At 33.6% G+C, this 24,848-nt stretch overlaps 1 protein-coding gene across 1 annotated transcript in view; it reads left to right on the top strand.

Annotated features, from left to right (window-relative positions):
• The window catches only part of LOC143257812 (neuroligin-4, X-linked-like), a 92,987-nt gene that overhangs the window by 54,140 nt on the left and 13,999 nt on the right, over positions 1-24,848 (top strand). Inside the window, exons 2-3 of the mRNA XM_076516841.1 lie at positions 21,598-21,747; positions 21,921-22,106. Coding sequence (XP_076372956.1) covers positions 21,598-21,747; positions 21,921-22,106 — 336 coding nt within the window. The remainder of the gene's footprint in view (positions 1-21,597; positions 21,748-21,920; positions 22,107-24,848) is intronic.

The raw sequence follows: 24,848 nt of genomic DNA, 5'->3' as shown, positions 1-24,848 counted from the left end.
ATTTAAATTCTTCATAGCAATATCACATATATGCTCACTAAGCTTGAAATTTACGTTAGTTGCTCTATAGTACTATTGTGTATACATTATGATTATTTTTCTCCAAGAATAAAAATCATTCTTTCAGAATGTACGTCCATTGGCAGTTTGTTAAGCCGTATACATAAAGAGATGCATAGGTTATCTCTATTTATCTTTATTGTATTATTTAAGACTTCAAAAGATTAACAAGTTATCTTGATAGCAAATTTAAGAAACTCAATTAATTTACTTTGCGTTCAGGTTTGTTTTTTTTTTTGTAACATGATATATGCTGTTAGCAACTTTTTAGTAGCAAATACATAATGTACACATATGGATATGTTTGGCTAAAGATTCTTCTAGAATAGGTGTCTGTGATTGGCTGGCGATAAATTTGACAACAAACGAACAGCACGCACTCCTATTGTTTTTAAAACTATATATATTGTAAACAAGTTAAACGTATGTACAGAAATTCTTTGAGCTATACAGATCACACTTTGCTTCTTCATGGCAAAAGTTCACTTAGGTCAATTCAATTGCTTTAGAATTCTGTTGACAAGCCGAATATCAATAGTATTCGTGTGTAACTTACTCACGTATTCACGAGAGTTACCGCAGTTGTGTCCTGAACTTCCAATAATCGTCTGCCTTTTGTTAAAACCCACACAGACGAGTTCATTTAATTTAGAACACTCTTTGGCGAGATAAATCCTTTTTCTTATCTCTTTAAACTGTTAATTTCACTATAACATATCAACCTCTAGGCTATTCATGCTAACGACAGTTATCTTTACGTTTTCTAACTTTTCTCTGACCGAACTTCTCTTTCATGTGGCTTTACTTTTATTCTCTTTCTGACCGTCTGGCGCAGCTATTATTTCTAGAAGTCTCCATAGTTTCGATATTAATGGATTGCAAATACAACGTTCGATAGCTTCGACATAAGTCAGTTACAAACAGGAAATAAATAAATTAATAATATCACGCTAAATATGTATCTCAAGACGGCTGGTGTAGGCTAAGCCGAAGATGACCTAATAATGTCGAAACATTGTTGTCTACTTTATTTTAATAAACGTGTTAATATTCATACCAACCGTCTTGAGATACAGATCAACTTTAAGCTGGTTTCTCGTCATCTAAACATTCTAAACAATCTTTTGTATCTCACATATGCTAAAGAACAATTGTGGTTTTAAAACCATCTGTTATACTCCCAGTTTAATAATTCATCTCATCCAGAAATATAAATTTACTTTCATCTAAACATCCGGAAGAATATCTCTCTTAATATTTCGTAAGTTGTACATAACAAATAACTCTTCTACCTCTCACTCATCAGCAAGGTACTTATACAAATTATTTTATTACTAATAATTTAAACAATACATTAAAGTTTCTAATGTTGCTTGAATAATTATTTCATCTGAGTGTCCCTGAACACTTGCTCAGATGTCTACTTTAAGGTTGTGGCGTTTAAAGGAAGTTTGGAAATAAATTCAGTACATTGGATCAGGATCTAAATAGCATATGAAGATTATTTCCCTGGTGATCTGGAGAGCTGATCGTTAAACATTCCAGTTTATTCTCTCAAGACAGAGAAAGTGACTCACTATTTATTTCTCTTATTCTTTTTCCTTAGCCTTATAGCTAAAGCAACTATAATTTTCGCCTAACTCAGATGTAACTGTTTCTATAGCAATTATGAGGACATTAAGAACATGCTCAGATGCCAATAAACGATGATATAATTATATCACAATGTTGTTCATTCATATAGCTAAGTAATTTCAAGACTGCTTACTTTTTGCTGAAAAGCGTGTTATTAGTTTCAAAGTCTTGTTGACCAGTAAATAATCGATTAATCAGTTATTTACTGGTTTTAAAAAATATCTAACAGTACATGTAAAAACTTCATGTTTCTTCTAATACGATACCTGTTCCAGGTTTTTCTCTATGAAAATGCTGATGCCTAAGTTGATTGATCAAGCCTTATCAGGTGGCACAGTGGTGCGTAATTATATCAATATATTTTGCCAGTCGGTTTGTTTATTAGTTAATCATAAAGCTACACAATGGGCTGTCTGTGCTCTGCCCAACAACGGTATAAAAAACAGGTTTTTCTCTATGAAAATGCTGATGACTAAATTGCTTGATTAAGCCCTACCAGGTGGCACAGTGGTACGTCTGAGGACTAACAACGCTATAAACCGGGTTGTTGTTTTTATACCCTTGTTGGGCAGAGCACAGACAGCCCGTTGTGTAGCTTTGTGATTAACTAATAGACAAACCAACTGGCAAAAAATATTGATATAATTACGAAAAATTGCTATTTATATACAAACCTAGAGAATTAATATACTGATTGGGAGAATGTTCTTTAAGTAGAAATAATTATTTTATATGTATAGAATAATATTTTCATGCGTATATTTATCTATAGGCTTTGATAACGTTATTGTTATCCTGCTAAAATAAAGTGAATAGGGATACTTTACCAACATAATATATAACATATATTAACCAGTCCGTTTATAAGTTATATCCTCTCCTGTTTTTTCTCTACTTTATTATTATGCCAAAGACGCTGACTGATTAGATCAATTTAGGCAAATAAAATCAAACTGTGTTACTCAAAAGAAGCTTTAATAAACCAGTAGATTCTTAATATATAATAAAAACTATAATCGTCATTAGTGTTTGTCTTGGAAGGCTGGGCAGAGCTGCTCAAAGGCTATCTACTTTAGTTGTCACTTATTTTGAGCTGGTAGAATAGAGGGCTGTCAGCACTGCTCACCACTAAAACTTTGGCTATAGTAATCATACAGTGGAATTTGATTGTCACTCTTATAATGCACTACTATTCCAAAGTGCAATTGTTCTGGTATGGAGGAACAAAGCTTAGATCCCTGAATTTGGTACAAGTATTGTTGTTGTTTTTTCCGTAAATAGTACTTATTGTTTAAGATTATCTGTTTTATCTCTTTTTATACGAACATATCTTTAAAATGAGAAAATGTGAACAAATCTTTAAAAGAGAACTACGTCTATGTGAAGCAAACCACTGACTCTCAAATTTATAATTTGGCACGTTGACGACTAGGTCATGCTCAGGTCGTCGTAGCTATTAAAAGCACCATTTAAAATAGTCTGAAACAAGGACATAGCTCAGTAATACCGACTTTCCCACATATTAATTAAATAGTTACCATAACAGTGTTGAATTTTAAAGTTCTAATCAGAGATTGTAAGTCGTATTTTATCCCAATTTTTAAATTTTCGTATCATTTTTCAAACTCCACGTTTTTGATACCATGGAAACGTAATTTCAAAAAATAAAGTTTTGATATTTTTCAATTTAATATTTGATTTTTCAAGATTTCGTTTCAAAGTTTGTATAAACTCAAAATCCTTTAGGAAATCAGTTTTTAATCATTGTTCTTTGTACCTTTTTGGTTTTGATTTCTTAGCTAAAGTAGAAAAGGGGTTGTTCACTTTCTGTTGTTTTCTATTATGCTTTACTTGAATTTGTTTCACAAATTTTGCAACGCGAAATAATTGTTTTTTAATCATGGAAATGGCATAACAATCATCAGTTTGTTTGTTATGCACAACGCACTACTCACCACGAGTATCGAAACCCGGTTTTTAGTAGTGTAAGTCCACAGACATACCACTGTGTCACGAGGACAAACGATCATCACCTCTAGGGTTAAAACAGAAATAATTCGTTAAACTTGCTCTAAAGGAATTGGAAATATATATATATATATATGATCAACATTTCATAATAAGAATCGACTTATGTTATAAAAGTTGTTGAAACATATCATATGTTAAAATAACATAAATGCAAATGTTAGATTTTTTTTTAATATTAGGACACCTAATTTAGAAACAAAGAACAACTCAGAGTTAACGTTCAGCGTAAAACCCATTATGTTAATTGAAAGTGAAGTTAATAAAGTGGGGTCTCACACAGGAAAACAACAAACAAACCATTTAATGAAACGAACAAAGGTACCCGTGCCTAGTGAGTCATTTATTTTTACTTGGTTCACGTGAATGACTGAAGGCCAGTAGCTGTGAAGAGAAAATCGTTGTCAAATTTGTAGAAATGAGAAAACAGATAAAGTAAGTGGTTTCAGAATTTCTCTGAGGCTGACTCAATAAAACCCTCGAATAATTCCATGACCGGAATGTTGGAAATTTTGGAATTTTAGACAAAGAAACGGACATTTAGACATAAGTCGTTTCATAGTATATATATTAAATCGGGGCGAATACAGTGAAAACTGTGATGTCGAGAAAACCCACTTGTAGAGAAATATATATGCAAAAACGGCTTGTTTGGTTTGAGAAAATATTTTACATAGAAGAACAAAGAACGTTTCGACCTTCTTTGGTCATCGTCAGGTTCACAAAGAAATAGGTAACTGACCGGAAGCTGACCACATGTTTGGAAGGGGTTGTGAAACTGAGTGTCGGAATGTAGAGGGCGGTGTTAGATGTTTGAATATATAATTTTATTTATTTTATTATATTAATATAGGTATAAAGGCGTTCCTTTATATTGGTTTATTTTGGGTTTAAGTTGTTGTATAAGTAAGGCTTCTTTAATTTTGCGTTTGTTTATGTTTGTTTCTTTATTTAGTATTTGAGTGTTTTCTATGGTTGTGTTGTGTTTATTTGACTTGCAGTGTTCGAAAACGTGTGAAGGTGACTTTTTTATGTTCTTTGAATCTGATTTCCATTTTTCTACTTGTTTCTCCAATATAGAAGTCGTGGCAGTTATCACATTGTATTTTATAAATAATGTTGGTGTGGTGTTTGTCAGTGTAGTTTTTACATAGTATAGACCTCAGTTTTGTGGCTGGATTTTGAATAAATTTCGTATTAACAGGGATGTCATATTTTGTTACTAGGTTTTGCCAAATGTTGGTTATTTGTCTGCTGATGTCCGGAATATATGGTATGCAGCAGTATATGGTTTCGTGGTTTTTGATTCGGGAGATATATTTACTTTTGTTGGTTGATTTTGCTTTCTGTCTAGATGTGTGCGTATAATGTTTTCTACGGTTTGTGGGGGAAACTTATTGATGTTGATGAAGTATTGTTTTATTATGTCTAATTCATCGTTAATTTTATCCGGTGAGCATAGTTTTGTGGCTGTGTTTATTTGGTTTCTTAGTATGTTGAGTTTTTGTTTTGTTTCATGTGCTGAGTCCCAAGGAATGTATAGTCCAGTATGGGTGATTTTTCGGTGGATTTCTGTTTTGAATTGTGTATCGGTTCTTGTAATTTTGAGGTTAAGAAATGATATTTGATTGCTTTCTTCCTGTTCGCATGTGAAGTTAATGTTGGGATGTATAGAGTTAATGTGATTGAAAAAAATTAAGTATGTGTTATGTAGATTTGAATCCTGCAACCGTGTCATCTACATATCTGTATTAGTATAGTGGTGGATGTAATGCTGTGTTAATTGCCTGTGTTTCAACTTGTATCATAAAAATATTGGCTAGAACTGGTAATACTGGGTTGCCCATGCTTAGGCCATTTGTTTGTACATAGTTGTGGTTATTGAACGTGAAGTTTGTCTTCATCGTGGTGAAATCTATGAGGGTTGCTAATTGGTTGTCGGGAATGTCTATTGATAGGTTAAAGTCTCGGATATAGAGTTCTAAGGCTATCTTGCAGGCTTCACCGGTTGTGGCTTCTGCAAAGAGGGATATAACATCGAAACTGCCTATCAAGGCTTTATGATTAAGTTGATTAAGGTTAGACTTGAAATTAAAAGAGTCTTTGATGAATGAGCTGGCTGATGTTACATATTTGGAGAATGCCCATGCTATGTATTTACCAAGATTTTAATTAAACGATTCATATGTGGACATTATTGGTCGTAATGGACAATCTGGTTTATGAGGTTTGGGGATGCCGTATATTTGTGATGTGCGTGAGTCGGTTTTACGTAGGTAGGAATAAAGTGTTTGTGAAATTGTGTTGGCTTTTTTCATTTGTAGTAGTAATTTGTTCAGTTGCGTATCGTGTGTCTTTGTTGGATTTGTGTGTATTGGTTTAAATTTGTTCGTGTCTGATAGGATGATCTTCATTTTTTGATGTATTCATTCGTGTTCATTATGACTATAGCGTTACCTTTATCTGCTTTTAGAATTTTTATGTTTTTGTCTTGTTTTAGGTTTTCAATGGAATTAATGTCTTTTTTTGTAGGATTTTTTTTTAGTTTTTTATTTTGTGAAATTATGTTGATGGTTTTGTGAGAAAATTCTTTGAAAAAATCGTTTAAGATGTTGTTTTTAGGTGTTTCTGGAAAATATAAATTTTTACTTTTACCTGGAAAGTTTGGCTGTTAGATGCCAATAAAATTATCTAAGTTGTCTTCTTTCTGTTGGTAGTTTTTGGTTGTTTCACAAGTCTCCTGGCTAGGTATTCTAAACATGTTTTACTTTCTAAGTTTGGGATGTATCTGGGTGCTATTGCGAAGTTGAGTCCTTTGTTAAGTGGATGTATCTCGTCTGTGTTTAATGGTCGGTCGGATCTGTTAATTATGAGGTTAGTCAACGGTTTGTCGTGTTTGTGTCTTTTCTGTTGTTTGCATCTTAGTTTTTCTAGTTGTTTGTTGTGGCAGATCTTTTTGTCTCTGTCGTTCTTAGTGTTGATTTGGTTTATGTTTCGTTGTATATGTCCGTAAATATCTGGTTTAATGCAGCATGCCAGTTAATGGTCTAGGTTCATTTTTTGTTTTTGTAAGTCATGTAGTTCTTTGTATTTTGTGTTCAACATGGCTTTAAGTAGTTTTTTCTGTAAATTTTGGATAATGTTTGTGTATTTATTAAAATTTTTTGAAAGTTTTATTTTTACAAAATTGGGGGTTAGTTGTTCCTTTCTACATTGTTGAATAAAATAGATGTCATTTCTTCTATTGATAATTCTCTGGTTTAAATTCCTTAGTTTCTTAACAATCGTGTGAGCGTGTACTGTTAACAGTGGTGTGCGGTATGCTAGTTCAGACATAATGGTAACAGGTAAGTACAAATACACTGAGAAAAACACAAAGACTTACACTTCTCGTACAATCGACGTGACGAAATAATAATAATCAGTGATGTCGAGAAACCCACTTGTTGAGAAATATATATGCAAAAACGGCTCGTTTGGGTTGAGAAAATATTTTACATAGAAGAGCGAACAACGTTTCGACCTTCTTCGGTCATCGTCAGGTTCACAAAGAAAGAGGTAACTGACCGGAACCTGACCACATGTTTGGAAGGGGTTGTGTAACTGAGTGTCGGAATGTAGAAGGCGGTGTTAGATGTTTGAATATAAAATTTTATTTATTTTATTATATTAATATAGGTATAAAGGCTTTCCTTTATATTGGTTTATTTATTTTATATTTATTATTTTATTATTTATTATTTTATATTTATATTATTTTATATTGGTTTATTATATATTCGAGCATCTAACATCGCCCTCTACATTCCGACACTCATTTATATGTAAAATATTTTCTCAACCCAAACGAGCCGTTTTTGCATATAAATTTCTCAACAAGTGGGTTTCTCGACATAACTGATTCCGACACTCAGTTACACAACCCCTTCCAAACATGTGGTCAGCTTCCGGTCAGTTACCTCTTTCTTTGTGAACCTGACGATGACCAAAGAAGGTCGAAACGTTGTTTGCTCTTCTTTGTAAAATATTTTCTCAACCTAAATGAGCCGTTTTTGCATACATATTACAGTGAAAACTGATTCTTCTTGGATGGCCTGACATGTTCTGGTGGTCAGGACACTTAACTGGGAATTAGTGGGTTACGGGAACGAAATCCTGCGTCGAATATACCCACTCGTTCGGCCATGGTAATATTTAACATGACGACCAAGCCAACTATTTATTGGTAAAGAGTAACTCAAGAGTTGGCGGTGGGTGCTTCTGACCGATTGCCTTTCCCGTTGTCGGCAGTTCATAGTTAAGAATGATAGAGAAAATAGCTTCAGTAGCTTTGCCATAAACACAAGTAAACGTCTTGGGTGTCAGTCAATTCAATTGTTTTTGTTGGTCTTGTAAGTAAATGTTCGATTGCTTAGCAAGTAACATACAAATCTCACAGACAAGAGTTGCCACTCTTCAGTGTTCTAGAGTACAAGTTACACCTGCCACCGAAAATACCTGTAAGATAGTTGCCATCTTCAGAAAATTAACGACACAAATATATTGCCTATATCACTGTTTATGAACTAATTCTTTAACTATAACAGCTAAATTACGTATTATTTGAATAGTTAAGCTGTTGAGTATCCTCAAAAGACAGCTGTTGCAACACTTTAACGTTAGAAAGAAAAGGTATTTAAAAAATAGATTTATAAAATACATGTGCACTTATATCTAATACGATATTGTTTAACTAATATGGCTGACGAAGATGCTCAGTTTTACTAGTTTACTTACGCTTGGCGGAACTACTTTCCATTCGTTGAGACATGCCTTATTTGTGGGTGGATAAGACACTCGACTCGTAATCTGAGAGTCGCGGGTTCAAATCCCCGTGGCACCAAACATGCTTGTCCTTTCAGCCCTGAAAGCGTTATAATGTGACGGTCAATCCCACTATCCCTTGGTAATAGAGTTGCCCAAACGTTGCAGTGGGTGGTGATGACTAGCTGCCTTCCCTCTAGTCTTACACTGCTAAATTAGGGACGACTAGCTCAGATAGCCCTCGAGTAGCTTTGTGCGAAATTAACAAAAACAAACAAAAAACAATCGCAACTGTATTTGCTTATGATATTAAAAAATACTTATAAGTGCCACATCACATTTGATACTTAGGCTTTATGACTCAAAAACATTCAATAGACAGCTTGTGAAGCACGTGTAAACGTGCTTGCAGTATTTTTGTTTGTGAAAAACATGTGTTTTTGTATGCTATTATAGAATCAAGTCTGCTGTAACTCGATTGAAGGCTTAATAGTGCTCAAAATCGAGATCTGATGCACAGAGTGGGTTTAAAAACAAATTAAAGACAACAATGCGTATGTTATCGCAGTAAAATATTTTGTCCAATTTGTAAAAGGGTAGATATGTGAGAAAATGTTTACTTTTGTTACACAAACACCGATTGCCCACTGTATAACAATGTGAACCTTATTGAGTAGCGTTGTTTTCAGCTCTTAACTTTAGAGGGCTTACTAGAAGTCCATATGAATGTTTGAAAACTAAATAAATGATGTGTCCTTTCTTTTAGGAGAAAGAGAAAGAACCATATGTAGAAATGAAATATAAGCACTTTTAACAATCAAAAATCAATGTTGCGAAGTGAAAGCCTGTGTTATTTGTAATTTCGTTTAAGAGATACCTGTTTTAACAAAGTGAAATTTTACAAATTTTACTAACAAACACTTGTATACGAAATACTTGAAAATATATTTTCTATCTTGGCAAGTGGTTAGTAATACATCTTCTACTTTTGTGTACTATATTCTCGCATTTAGAAAAGTTGTATTTTCTTATTTCGTATAAAAGTTCTCAAATTAGCATCCGTAGCATTTTGCGTAACATCATATCGACTTTTATTTATTGACTAGATAATTATTACACAGAATAAGGCAGCCTGGCATGGCCAAGCGGTTAAGGCACTCAACTCGTAATAAGGTTGCGGGTTCAAATCTCCGTTGCACCAAACATGCTCGCCCTTTCAGCCATTGCGACGTTATAATGTTACGATCAATCCCACTATTCGTTGGTAAAAGGGTAGTCCAAGAGTTGGCGGTGGATGGTGATGACTAACTGCCTTCCCTATAGTTTTACACTCGTCAATTAGGGACGGCTAGCGCAGATAGCTCTCGTGTAATTTTTTGCGCGAAATTCAAAACAGAGCAAACCAAAGAAACCACAGCGTAGGAAGGTAATGGATTTCAAGTACCTTCATGAATTTCAAGTACCTTCAAACCGTTTTTTTTAATGTATCATGATTGATCACCGTTTCTACTTTTACTTTTGAGAAAAGTAAGAATTCCGTGACATTATCAGGTTAGATAAGTCTGAAGGCTTATAAACTAAAATCCGGATTTAGATAACAGTAGTGAGCACAACACAGATAGCTCATTGTCCAGATTAAAAACAAACAAACTAATGGGCTAGATTATTAATATTACTTTTCATAATGGTCATTGTTTCTGGGCAAGGTCATTTTTATAAGACGATAGTTTAGCTAAGTAATATATGGAGCAATATAATATATTACATCCCATAAACATTACCATTAAAGTTGTAAATTTCCTGCTTGGCATGTAAGAACAAGGTCTTTGATAAAAGCTTCCACGAACAAACAGATAGAGACTGTAATAAGTATTAATATTTTTTAATTAACATAATCCTGAAACTATGACATTGGCTTCTTACTTAACTCTGTAAAAAAAAGTAAAGTAGCTTCATTTATGTTATTTCAGCAACATAGAAACCATTCTCTGCATGCATGGTAAGGTCTTAATAACATGCAATTTAAAATCCAGTGATTTGTGAGGGGCAATTATATATATATATATATATATATATATACTTTATATATTCTCAACAACACACACTCCAAGATGAATCAATATCTTGCTCCAGTGCAACGTCTTCTAAAGTAAAAACCAATTTGTATATATTTCCTGATATAAAACAATACCATATTGGAACAGATCAAAGGTCTGAAGCAATACGTCTTCAATAATAAAGACTTGATTCCCTTATATTACACGTTTCCTTGTATAAAGTGATATGATATTCAGTTATACTGATAACCGACATATAAGTTCCATGGTATCCAGAAATGCAAATTCGTGAAATGTTACAAAGAGAATTAATCGAAAACATGAACAGAAAAGGGGAGACTAATACAAGCAAACATGTAAAGCACCAAAATTATTGTGCATTTCTTCGTGGGGGCTATTACATGCAAACATGTAAAACACCAAAATTAATGTGCATTTCTTCGTGGGGTTTAATACAAGCAAATATGTAAAACACCAAGGAAAATTATTTACATTAGCAAAGAATACAGATTTAGAATAATTGTTAAAAGTTTGATATATCAAAATCCAGCACTACATACGATACTGTACAAAAGTGTTAGGACAAAGTCAAAAATTAGATTTCAGGCTACATTCAAAGAAGTAAATCATAGGTAAAACAGCAAAACCTTATTTATCTTCATGGTTAGTAGAAGTGCTGTTAATATTTGCTTTAATAACTGCAGACAGTCTTTCAGGCATTGTTATAAAATATTTAATTAATGTGTCTTTGAAATTTTACTACAGATGTATCTGATACACTCCCACAAAATTTCTTTGGACGTAACTTTTGATTTCTCGAGCTTTTGGACCATCAAATCCCAGACCTACTCAGTCGGGTTCAGATCGAGCTTTGTGAGGACCGTTGCATTATTTGAAAGACTCTGGCAACTTCTTTCTTAACTAAGTAGCCCTTCAGTGGCACAGTGGTATGTCTAAGAACTTATGCTGCTAGACATCGGATTTCGATACCCGTGGTGGGTAGAGTACAGATGGATATCCCTTTGTGTAGCTTTGTGCATAACAAACAAAATCTTATCTAAGTAATTCATGCATAGGTTGGATGAGTGTATTTTTTTATAATAGGTTCATTTACCAACCACTGGATATACCATAATGAATCAGCACCTGATGGTACTTGTGCTGCTCCATTATTCCATCTGATTTGCAAATATTTCCTTTTGTCTCAGCAGTAAAACACTCTCAATCCATCACACTGCTTTCCTCATGTTCCATTGAGATGAAGGACGTGCATTTCTGCACTTTCAGTAGCATAGAAAACATTCCCTTTATGCATGGTAAGGTTTTAACAAGGTAAAATTCGATGCCTTGTGAAGGGCAATTGATTATTTGCTTAAATAAACAGCGTGAACTTAAATCTCCTTTTAATGATTGAAAAGTGTTCCACTAGTCATAGTTATGCTTTGTGGAGAAAAAACTTACTCTTTGATTTTTACTGTTGGAAATTAAGTTATTTTATCATGTACCTAAATTAATTACGAAGATTGTACACATTGTTATTTTCATTTCCCATTCAGTTGTTCTTGCGATTTGCTGATTTAGAATTTTATTATCTCTCATTAATGATTATATATATATATAAGCACTGTAAGAGAGAAAACAGTTGGTTTATTATTATATCTAAACAAGCTGAGGTGCCCGTCCTTTGTCCGCATTATGAACTTCAAAAAATATGTGGGTGGATGCTATGATAAATAACACACAAATCCTAACTTTCATAGCATTTTACGTAGATTTTAATAATTCAAATGTGTATGTATATTTGAAATATAGTATATACTGTGCGATATTCAGGGTGACTTTGTAGGCAGAGGTGGCGAAAAAAAATGGTGGCGAAAGAGGTATTTTTGTCATCCGCTTTAAACACCCACCTCTTACTGTCCTTCCAGAGTGTTTCATATGATTAATTCATTGATGGCTGCAGAAGTTGAAAGGTCGAGGGTCAAAGTAGGAAGTGAGTACAACTCAAGAAACGGCTTTTCATATCAATGCTACGGTGACTGTTAGAGTAAGAACTTCAGATGAGTTTATGTATTACTGCAGTAGTAGCGGCCTTTTTTAACTATATTTCTCCGTAGAGAGTGCTACTGCACTTTCTGAGATATGTAAGGAGTTTGTGTCCCCTCGCACTTTGTGCATGTTGTATTATAAGACATTTAATAAAGTTTGTGTTTGCAGGAATGTGGGGTCATATATAAATGTAATTAACGTTAACTTACTTCAAAGATAAAAAACGCTCAATAACAGCAGTAGTGTAGATAGAAAGATTTTTGAGCCACCATTAACATGTCCCTTGTTCCAAACTGTCATCCTAAAAGTTTGGTTGAGATTGGCCCCACGCCCCAAGAGTAGTTATGTAACAGACAGACAAACAAACAGGCACACAGATTTTGTTTGTGCTTTATATGTGTAGATTATTCAGTTACGAACAATGTTACGTGTTCCTAAAAAGGTTGGACTGAATGTAATAAATTAGTAAGCGTGCCAAGAATATAGGTCCTACAATTCATGTTTCGCGACCAGTTGTTGCAAATACGTCTCTGTACTTTAGAACCGTGAACACGCTATAAAAATTACGATAAAATAATTGTTACAATCCCGTATTACCGTACTGTACATTATGTAAAACAAGAAAATGACAACTCAGTTCTGTAGTTATATGTATATTATAACATAAAAAAGACAAATGTGAAATAATACCTTATATAAAATAATTTATAGAAGTGTAAAATACAAAACTCCCTATATTGGTAGATTCAGGTAGGAACTGTCTCTCCAATTCAAAGTAATCACTTCACTCTTAGTATGTCAAAATTCAGTATCTAAATTCAATGTTGAAATTCATGCTAGATATACAGTTACAAAAGTTCACTGTTCTAATGTCAACTGTGCTGGCCCGGCATGGCCAAGCGTGTTAAGGCGTTCAACCCGTAATGTGAGGGTCGCGGGTTCGAATCCCGGTCGCACCAAGCATGCTCGCCCTTTCAGCCGTGGGAGCGTTACAATGTGACGGTCAATCCCACTATTAATTGGTAAATGAGTAGCCCAAGAGTTGGCGGTGGGTGGTGATGACTAGCTGCCTTCCTTCTAGTCTTACACTACCAAATTAGGGACGGCTAGCGCAGATAGCTCTCGAGTAGCTTTGCGCGAAATTCAAAACAAATCAACTGTGCTAAAACTTGTCGATGTTTTCAAAACCGGTTTTCAACAGTTCCCAAGCACAAAGCTTCCAGAAGATAAGAGTAAACCGTAAAGTTATACACAAAACTAATAAGGTTCAAACTTTCTTTCGAATACGATACAGAAAATCTTTGTCTGAAATGTATCTCAGAATAACTAGTATTAACGCTTTTATTGATAAGCAAAGAACAACGTTTCAACCTTCCAAGGTCATCTTCAGGTTAACAAAAAGTGGGTTCCTCGTCATTCAGAATTACTTTGTTTATAAAAAGTAACTTTTCAAAAAATGCGGCATCGTAATATAATGAAATACCACTGTTATCTCTGATAAACATATCCCAAGAATTTATGGTGGATGTCTATCAGCTCAAAATTAATGGTGTAAACTTCTGAAACATAGAAAAAAATTGATTGTTTATTGAATTTTGCGCAAAACCAAACGAGTGCTATTTGCTTTAGCAGTCTCTAACTTAGAAAGCAACTAGTAATCGCCACCAACTCTTGAGTTACTATTTTGCTAAAGAATAGTTAGCTTTTTTTGTTTTTTTAATTTCACACAAAGCTACTTAAGAACTATCTGTGCTAGCCGTCCCTAATTTAGCAGTGTAAGACTAGAGGGAAGGCAGCTAGTCATCACCACCCACCGCCAACTCTTGGGCTACTCTTTTACCAACGAATAGTGGGATTGACCATAACATTATAACGCCCCCACGGCTGAAAGAGCGAACATGTTTAGCGCGACGGGGATGCGAACCCGCGCCCCTGAGATTACAAGTCGCACGCCTTAACACGCTTGGTCATGCCGGGTCTGAAAGAATAGTAGGACTGAAAGTTAATTATAACATTCCCAAGGCTGAAAGGGCGAATATGTTTGGTATGACGGCGATTCGAACCTGTAATTCTCAGCTTACTAGTCAAGCGCCCTAATCGCCTGGCCATGTCTGGTAGACAAGAAAAGAAGAAAGACTACAGAGTTTGCTGAGCTTCCGGTCACAATAAATGTATACATCTGCATCCAACCTCGTTAAAATAATCTTTGCATTAATTGTTCCGCAATTAAGAAAATAAACAGACATCTTAATTTTACACAGTTATTACCTGTCTATTTTCATTAAAAATTTGGATGTACTTAGGTTTTGATTTACATATAATAGCTATTGTACGTTGCAGGTCACATCAGATCCTTATAATGGCAAAGTTACAACTAGAAATTGACTGGAGCTAACATTTTATTTCGGACTTGTTTGATTTATAAAAAAACTGTTCACATTTACGGATGGCTTCAGTTTTGTTTCATTTCCCTGAAGTTAACGCTATTGCTAGTTTTTACCCGAATATTTTTATTCGACGTGTTACGTATTTTATTGTTCTCGGACGAACCCAGTATCACGTAAAATACATATGGATATGGAAATAGCAGTAACATTTGTCAAAAACACAGAAACAACAGACATCAAGCTATTTATCAATGGATGAATCAACAAAATCAGGTCATCTGGTGAAACTACATCTATGTGGAAATGGGTTTTGCCTCCTTTTCGTTTTCCTTTTCAAACACCAACAATCACATATAGCATTGCCGGGTTTTTAACAAAAATAGCAAATAAGCCTTGATGGTTTGCATCAAATCTTAGCTTTTCCTGTCAGAAGACTCTGAATTAGAAGAAATGGATTATTTTAGAATAATCTTCAACTTTAGTGGAATGTACAAATATAAATTTTTGCTGGAATGGCAGGAATTATTTTTAAACAAAAGTAGTTTTCTGGATTGAAGCTGCTCCCTGGAATGTTTCAACATTATTTTTTATCTAAGTAAGTTTTGAGGTTGTCACTTGTAGAACGTTTAAAAGCCTCATTTAGACTTAACTCAGTTTGAAGCGGCCCGGCATGGCCAAGCGTGTTAAGGCGTGCGACTCGTAATCTGAGGGTCGTAGGTTCGCATCCCCGTCGTGCCAAACATGCTCGCCCTTTCGGCCGTGGGGGCGTTATAATGTGACGGTCAATCTCACTATTCGTTGGTGAAAGAGTAGTCCAAGAGTTGGCGGTGCCTGTTTGGACTATATATGTTTATTTATTTTTTCCATCTTCGATACGAGCTTGCTTTAATACGGGCCTGTTCAAGCTTGATTTGTTTAAGTTTTAGCTGGACTTCTAACTTATCTTTATCACCGAGCTCTGACTGGCAAGTGGAGACATTAGAGCATTTTCTTAATACTTCCTTAGACAATAAATCATTGTTGACCAGTATTCCAATAATGTTCTTTTTAGCTCATTTTTTTCTCATTAATTACATAACTTCTAGTTGTTCGAGGGGGTGAATCAAGAAAACCTTTATATAATCAGACATAATCAAATCTTGTTAGCACTGATAAGTATAAATTGAATGAATATTTTAATTTCAATTTAGATCAAATTTTGTCTCTGATTCTGATCTCGGCCACGAACCCACAATCTATTATGTTACAAATTCTCATTTATCTCGAATGGAGCTTCCAATTTATTATTGTTACGTATTATAATCTATCTCAGAAGAGTCTCTGATTTATTATGTTAGTTGTTACGATATGAAATACCCGGAAATTTTAATTTTAATTTAAAAGAAAATTCAATGTCGATATATATTAGACATATGATATTTGCTAACAAGACTTTTACACACAATTTTCTTTCTAAACACAATTATATTTTAATATACAAACAACCATACAATTTATAATAATGGTTATTACAAGTAATGGTTTACATAGAAAAGTCTTACAAACTTACACACAATACTGAGTCTTTTATCTTGTCTTGAACTGAATATTTTATCGATAGATCATAATGAGCGAATCAATTTTATGTTGATATGCAGGTACACTTTACTTGACGAGAAGGTAACTAGTTTATTCACATGTAAAAGCCACCAGTGACACAGCAGTACTTCTGCGGACGTGCACCGCTAGAATCCTGGTTTCGAAACCTATGGTAGGCAGAGGACAGATAGCTCATTGTGTACTTTTGTGCTTAATTCAAAATGACAACAACAACACATGTAGATATATTATCGTCCGAAGTTAATCAACTGAAGTTAAACAGTTTATAATCTATAAACGTTCCTGATTAAATATCTGAAGTTTGCTAATTAATAAGTGTTTATCGTAGTTATAGCTTCAGAGGTTTATCATATGTGAACCCGTAGCAAACCAACAATAATATGAAAACTGTCTCTTGACTCGTCGGTTATAAACTTTAAGCAAGATTATCTGAAGTTTAGTTGGCAACAAAGTAAAACATATATTGTTCATTCTTACACTCGAAAATCTTCTACACATTTAGAGAATAGGCAAGACCTTCGCAATACACATTTAACAATATAAGTTACATGCATTTCTAAATATATATTTAACTAAAACAAACGTCAATATTAAAATAAATACATAATAGTAATTCCGTTACAGACACTGTTGTGTTAGATCACAGCAAGTTACTAGTCATGGAAATAATTCAGGAGGATACTATAGGTAATAATTTCTAAACAAAAAAAAACCAGGCGTAAGATGTCATCAATAGTACCCTGAATCATTCTTACTACGAGGCCAGTGTAATTTTTAAAATTGATTTCTTCATATTTTTTTTTACTTATATATACAGAAAGTTGGCAGAACTCCAGAGGAACTGGTTATCGGTTGGTATTCTTATCGGTTGGTATTCTTACTCTTAAATGGACCAGGAGTTAAACAAGCTTCAAAAGAAATGTAGACGACACAGTTTGCTTTGAATTAATTTCCATGCTTTCGATTTGTTTTAGATTTCAAGAAAAGTTTCAAATTATAATAACTCCCGTAAAAAAATGAACTTCAGAAATCAGCCATTACTCATTACATTCACAATCTTGATAGATCTCTGAGTATTCGTTACTGTTGTTTTTTTCAATGGGACATAAGGTTAAATAGCTAATCCCGACTAGTTTCAATAAGTCGATAGTCGAAATGAAGAAGGAACTATTACTGATATACCATATACACAGTATTCCTCAAATTTCAGTAGTAAATAAACTGAATTTTCAAAATGAAAAAATACAAAACAAAACGATACGGTTCACTTGTTAAAATTACTATTTTTTCTGATCTAGTTTGATTCGTAACTAATAGCGACTTTACTAGTTTGTTTCTACGTTATACATTTTTTTTAATGTATGACGTTTAGCGCAAAGATGCACAACTGGCTATATGTGCTGTACATCTCACGTGTATCAAAAACCAGTTTTTAGCGTTGTAAGTTTGCATATGTGCCACGATGGAGGGGCGAGCTGAGAGGAAATTTGTACAGTAAATTAGGGTTTGCGTTATTACAAAATCGCAACCTATGCTATTTTTGCTATTATGAAATAATAGTTTTTAATAGTAGTGAATGGGAGTTAAAAGCAGTCTTGAATAAACCAATGGAAAATCGTGTTCTATAAAATGTGAATAATACGTATATTTGTGTTATTTAAACTGATTGAGAATTAACTACCAGTTCTCATAATAAATAATTAATATATATTTAGGATCGTGTAATTTTACGCAAAATCTTCATAAATCCCTTTTAGAATTGAGACAAAAATAAAAAAAATATTTACAGAAAAGCAAGGGCCATACGTATTATCTTATTATTGAAATATATTCAACACGAAAACACGCTCTAAAATCAGGAAAGAACGCTAGAAAATAACACCGAGTAATCGTGGATAAACCAATAGCTAAATAGCAAGCAGAAGCTGAAATATAAAAACAAATGACATCTTGGACACAACAAAAAAGTGATAAAGGTCTTTTATATTATGAGCAGTTTTACATTCAAGCATTCTTTCATTGTTGTTTGTAACTAAACACAAAGATGCACAATTGGCTCTCTGTACTATAAGCCTGCAGACTTACAGCTGTGCCACTGGGGAACAGGTTTTTTTTATCCCAAATTTCATCCAAGTTTTCATAAATAGCAAGGCTTAGAAATGTTTCTTGTTAAATTTCGCGCAAGGCTAAATGAGGAATATCCGTGCCATCCATCCCTAATTTGGAAATGACTGATTAGAAAAAATGTAGATATTTAACACCATCCACCGTCAACTCTTGGGATACTCTTTAATAATAAATTTTGGAAGTGACCGTTACATTATACTATCTCCAAGGCTGAAAGGGCGAGCATATTCGGTAACTGAGTTCGATTCCGAGGTCCACAAGTTGCAAGTCGAGTGCAAAACCATCAGACCCTATCAAGCTGTGCTTAGAAATATACTTGGAACGTTTCCTTGTTTGTGAACTTATCAATGTCTTAAACATCAAACTTTATTGAATCCTATTGTTTTTATCATAAAGTTGTTAACATTTGTATACAAAATTTACGACAAAACCTCAAAATTTTTATATTTCTTTTACACTTTAAACGGTCAAAAAAAATGTTCGAAAGATGTTTCAATGACTAACACTCAAACAATGTAATCTTTCCTTTTTTAAAGCTTTCCAATTTAGATCTTTGCTGTAACATTTTTGCTACCTTCTTTTCTCCTTTTATTTAATTTGTTACATAGCTGAAGCTTTTCACTTTCGTAAATTAAAATATATTTTAGTGTGTTTGGAATCCCTCTAGGCTTTGTAACGTACGTTTAAAATTTCCTTAACTAAGAGTTAATAAAATTTGAGCGATAGAAGCTTTTATTCATCTACAAATATTCAAATGTTCAGTGCACGTGCAAATACACTTGTATGTCATGATTCGTGAGTCTGATACTTTAATGTCAAATTGAGGTAATTAAATGAGTTTCTAAATAAATAAAGGTCCAAGCATTAAAGTAATGAGAGTAGACTTAGGCGAAGTTCGCGAGTGTTTGTCTACAACTATAGATAATCTCGTAACAGCTACTAACCCTATTAGCTGGTAAAAGTTTTCGGAATTTTATTCATTCAGCCGAGTTTAGATGGTTATTCCGTTATCAGTACATCGACCAAAGTGTATATGTGGCAGACGTTGTATTTGCTTACTGCAACTGTGATCGGTTGTATTAAAATATATATATTTATTAGGTAGATTCTAGCAATATCTTTCTCGATATACAATTAGATAACAGTAACGTAAAACTACATAGATAATCAGTCAGTATACACATTTTTATTCAAGTAATAATAAAACATTTAGCTGCAGGCAATTAGTGGCTTTAAGAAATGTATGGATATATTTGCATGACCAAACGTATATAAAATGTTTGATGTTTTAAAAATCATTTCTTTATTCTGATATATTTATATACATTATATATGCGAGAAGCTACTGAAAAATGCAAAAAAAAATTATAAACCTGGGCTTCTAAAGATCTCATGTTTCAATACATTACGAAAATAAGGGCTGTATTAACGATTGTAAATGAAAGTTAAGCCTATTTTATGTTTGATTGGTTGAAGTTAAGCACAAAGTTACAAAATGAGCTATCTTTGCTCTGTCCACCAGGGGTACGGAAATTCGATTTCTAGTGTTCTTGTGTCTTAGACGTCCCGCTGTGCCACTGGGGAGGGTACCTCTTTTATTTTTGGTAATCTGATGTCATAGAAAGAACTCGCATATGAGCGTATTAATAATTGTTTGTTTGTTTTGAATTTCGCGCAAAGCTACTCGAGGGCTATCTGCGCTAGCCGTCCCTAATTTAGTTGTGTAAGACTAGAGGGAGGCAGCTAGTTATCACCACCCACCACCAACTCTTGGACTACTCTTTTGCCAACTAATAGTGGGATCGACCGTCACATTATAACGCCCATACGGCTGAACGAGCGAGCATGTTTTTGGCGCGACGGGGATTCGAACCCGTTACTTTCAGATTACGAGCCGAACGACTTAATCTACCTGACTATGCCGGGCCTCGCATCAATAACGCTTTGGGTAATAAAAGCTATATTTAAGCTACTGTTCCTATAGCCTACAAACTGCGTTATGTTATTTAGAGCTTAGCTGTCAGAACTTGTATTCCAAAGTTTTTGTTTTACTGTACTAAAGTCAATAAAAATATTTTCACATAATCACATGCAGATGATGTGTAAACAAGCCTGCAGGTAGTTTGTTTTGGTGTCAGAAAGTATGTTAATATTTTCAATCGAAAACCTAAACCCATTTTGTTTACACTGTTGACTTAAAAAATCAACAAATGTCATGATATCTTAAAACTAACAATGTGTTTCCAAACTCTAAATGTATTGTTACTTTTCTTACAAGTAATATACCCTGAAACAACTAAGACATTATTAATTTTATATATGTAAAAAACGGCTGGTATGAATAGAGAATGCACTATGTAGAGGAGCGAACAACGCTTCAACCTTCTTCGACCATCGTCAGGCTCACAAAATGACTGAAGAAGGTCAAAACGTTGTTCTTTCCTCTATATAGTGCTTTCTCTACCCATACCAGTCGTTTTTTACATATGTAATTTTCTCTACAAGTGGGGTTTCTCGTCATAACGGATTATTATTATTTTATTTCATTGGCTTGAAATCTGATTTAGAATTGTACAGTTTCTAACTAAGGATGTATAATTAGATCTATGAATATTGCATTTCTGTTATTGTTACGTGTGTTTTTTTTTTCACTTCTTAACAACAATGTGAAAGTTCCAGTGGTTGTTTCGTAGCTACGAATGTATAATGAAATCTCTGAGTACCTGTTTTTGTTATGTATTTTTCAGACCTTAACAATAATGTGAAAGTTTCGGTGGTTGTTTTCATAGCTGAAAACGAATAATGACATCTATTAGTGCTGAATTTCCGTTTTCTTGTGTGTGTCTTTTCAGTCCTTAACAGCAATGTGAAAGTTCCAGTGGTTGTTTTCATTCAAGGAGACTCTTACAATTGGAATTCCGGAAATCTATACGACGGCAGTGTTATATCAAGTACAGCTGATATTATCTTCATAACTTTAAACTTTCGCCTCGGAATTTTCGGTTTGTATACATTAAAATTATTTATGAAACTTATAAAACCACAAAATATGTTGCAAAGTTAATGATCTCGATATTATGATTAAACGTTCACATATTCACCTGAAAATTTTATTTTGCTATTAGAGAAAATAATTTTTTGGTATGCGCGTGTTTTAAACGTGGTATTTTTAAAGGGTTTTTACCAGCACTAGAGGAAGCTTCTAGAGGTAACTACGGCCTAATGGACCAAGTGGCCGCTCTACACTGGATACGGGAAAACGTATCAGCATTTGGTGGAGATGTTAATAATGTTACTATTATAGGGCATGGCCACGGAGCTGCGTTTGTAAACCTATTGATGATTTCACCAATGGCGGAGGGTAAGACAAATATCTCATCACTTTACATTTCGCTTTATTTACATGTTAAGTCACTAGAGACATGGGACTGGAAGGGGAAGGCACTAGTTGCTTCTGCTTTAAGTGACTTGAGAAGTCTTGTTTTCTACTTCTAACTCCATTATAGAATGTGACTTAAAACGTCCAGGTTGTGATTGTTAGTTTGACAATTATCTTTTGACTTGTTCAGGCAGTATTTGAAAAATATATGACCATATTCTGTTTATATTATAAAATGCATGACATAGCATGTCAGTTTTTCTAAAGAACAGTCATTTTATTTCAATTAGAAGTTCAAACTTGCTTTATTTGTTTATAAACGTAAGCTTTCTTCAGTTATTATATAATATCACTTTCATGAACAGGAAATTCCAAAACCTTTTTTTCGGCGTTACTATTAGCTTAGGTATAAATATTGTACGACATTCAGTAGCAGTGTTAGTCATAGTACAGTAAACACTAGACAGTATTCTAATAATTATTAACATAGGTATAAATATTGTACGAAATTCAGTAGCAGTGTTAGTCATAGTACAGTAAACACTAGACAGTATTCTGATAATTATTAATATAGGTATAAATATTGTACAATATCCAATAGCAGTGTTAGTCATAGTACAGTAAACACTAGACAGTATTCTGATAATTTATCTAATGTCGTCATTAATTGGTGTTTTTATTAGTTATACAGTTTAAGCAAATACGATTCTGTATGTCATGTTGCACAATGTCAGCCTAAATAGGATATGATATTAAAATTAGCTCTCACGTTGATTCAGAAAGTTGCATGCAATATTAAGTTTTGGTGTAACTTGCACAATGTTAGAGGGGTTTAAAAAAGTCATAGTAGCTCACATAATTTATATATCTTAAAATAATTGTTCTTGTTTAATTATAGCATTTAGTCCATTTCTCTGTTCGTTTAAATAAAATATATTTAATCTAACGACCAATTCATTAAAAAAAACTATTTGGTACACAATTTAGTTCTTCGATAGTAAACATCTGAATTTTTGGAAATTTCTCACGGAAAAACTTTGCTTGAACAATGGATTTTACCATAATTCATCTATGCAGATTTCAAAAGCTATTATGTATTTTTTCTATCACCGAAGGATTTTTTTTACAAATTGGAAAGAAATAAAATCTTACTTAGATCAAATTACTAGTTTGTTTACCACAATGAACATTTTTTTAAAATTATATTTGTTATGTTTGGGTTCTGTAACGATCGATGGCTTTCACGTCGCGATTGGTCTAAAGAAATCTACATTTTAAACACAGTAAAACGTGACTTGATTACAAAGAAAACAATTCACTCGTGTGAAAGTACATATGACGTTTTCATGAAAAACACGTAGGTGGTGGAGAAAAATGGAATTACTGTAGAACATGTAAAAAAATTCAATACAATAAAACCATAGCAAGCCTGTGTTATTTTCTTCTTTGTTTGTTTTCAGTAGTTGTGTTTCACTAATTAAACGTACGGCTCACCGATTTACTATTCAACTGAGGAAGTAATCACAACTGGCGAAGACGCATTGTTTGGTAACTGAACTTTTTCATTCAGTTTGATATACTAGAGTCAATATTCCTCTTGTAACTTAGTGTTACCATTATTCAGTGGCACTCGAATCTTCAGTCAACTTTGTTTGTATTTCTAATTCTGAGAAAGCCATGCAGGGCATAACCAATTGAATAGCGTGCCAAGAGTGTAAATCTGAAGATTCACGGTACAGGACCCGTTGCCGCAAAACGCATTTTGTATTTTTTGGGCCGTTAGAGAGTTGTAAGAGTGACAATCAAATTCCAGATTTTGATTACATCCGAGTTGACGGAATGTGTTTTGAATAGTTGTCTTGGTTCTTGTTTATCAGTTTAAAATTAGGTTGGTTTGAATTTCGCGCAAATATACACGAAAGTTATTTACATAGTCGTTCAATGAAAGACTAGAGGGAAGATAGCTAGTGAACATCACTACTGTCAACTCTTGGGGTACTCTTTTATCCATAAATAATGGGATTGGCCGTCACTTTAGAGTGCCCCCACGGCTGAAAGGACGAGTGTGGTTAGTAGAACAGGGATTCGAATTTGCTCTAACCACATGGTCATGCCGTGCAAACTCTCATGATAGCTTTGTGAGAAAATTCTGAAAACATATAAACAGTCTGCCTTGGATCTCGATTGTAACTAAATACAATATATGATAATAAACCACTGGATATTTTAAATTAGAACTTAACTACACACTAGAACTTAAATCATAAATTTAAAACGATAATCTATGACTTTATTATTTGAACTTCATTTTAAGACAAAAAATATATATATTACATTCAAGTTAATTTTTGTTTTAGTAAACTTTAAATATAATTATGTAATATACTCTTATTAACGTTGCTTGAAAAGTTGATACGTAAAAAAAAAGATACTAGTAATTGGTTTTTAACGCTTGTCTGTGGTTAAGTTAGTTTTCACAGGTTCGCCTTACATAGCAACCAAGATTACATCATTCAATTTAAAAAATATAATGTACTACTTCTTGTGTAAGTAACGTAGACTTACGACAATTAATAAATATAATAAAAACAAGATAAGCTTCTGTTCATATTTCGAAACCTTAGTTTTACTCCCGTAATAAATATATTCTTGTATGTTGAGTTTATTAATTCAATAAACTAATAATAGCGTGCTTTTTAGTTTGTTGTTTTGTATCTAAGAACA

The sequence above is a fragment of the Tachypleus tridentatus genome, chromosome 7 (assembly GCF_004210375.1).
Source record: "Tachypleus tridentatus isolate NWPU-2018 chromosome 7, ASM421037v1, whole genome shotgun sequence".
Lineage (NCBI taxonomy): Eukaryota > Metazoa > Arthropoda > Merostomata > Xiphosura > Limulidae > Tachypleus > Tachypleus tridentatus.
This window is presented reverse-complemented; position numbering and strand designations above follow the sequence as displayed.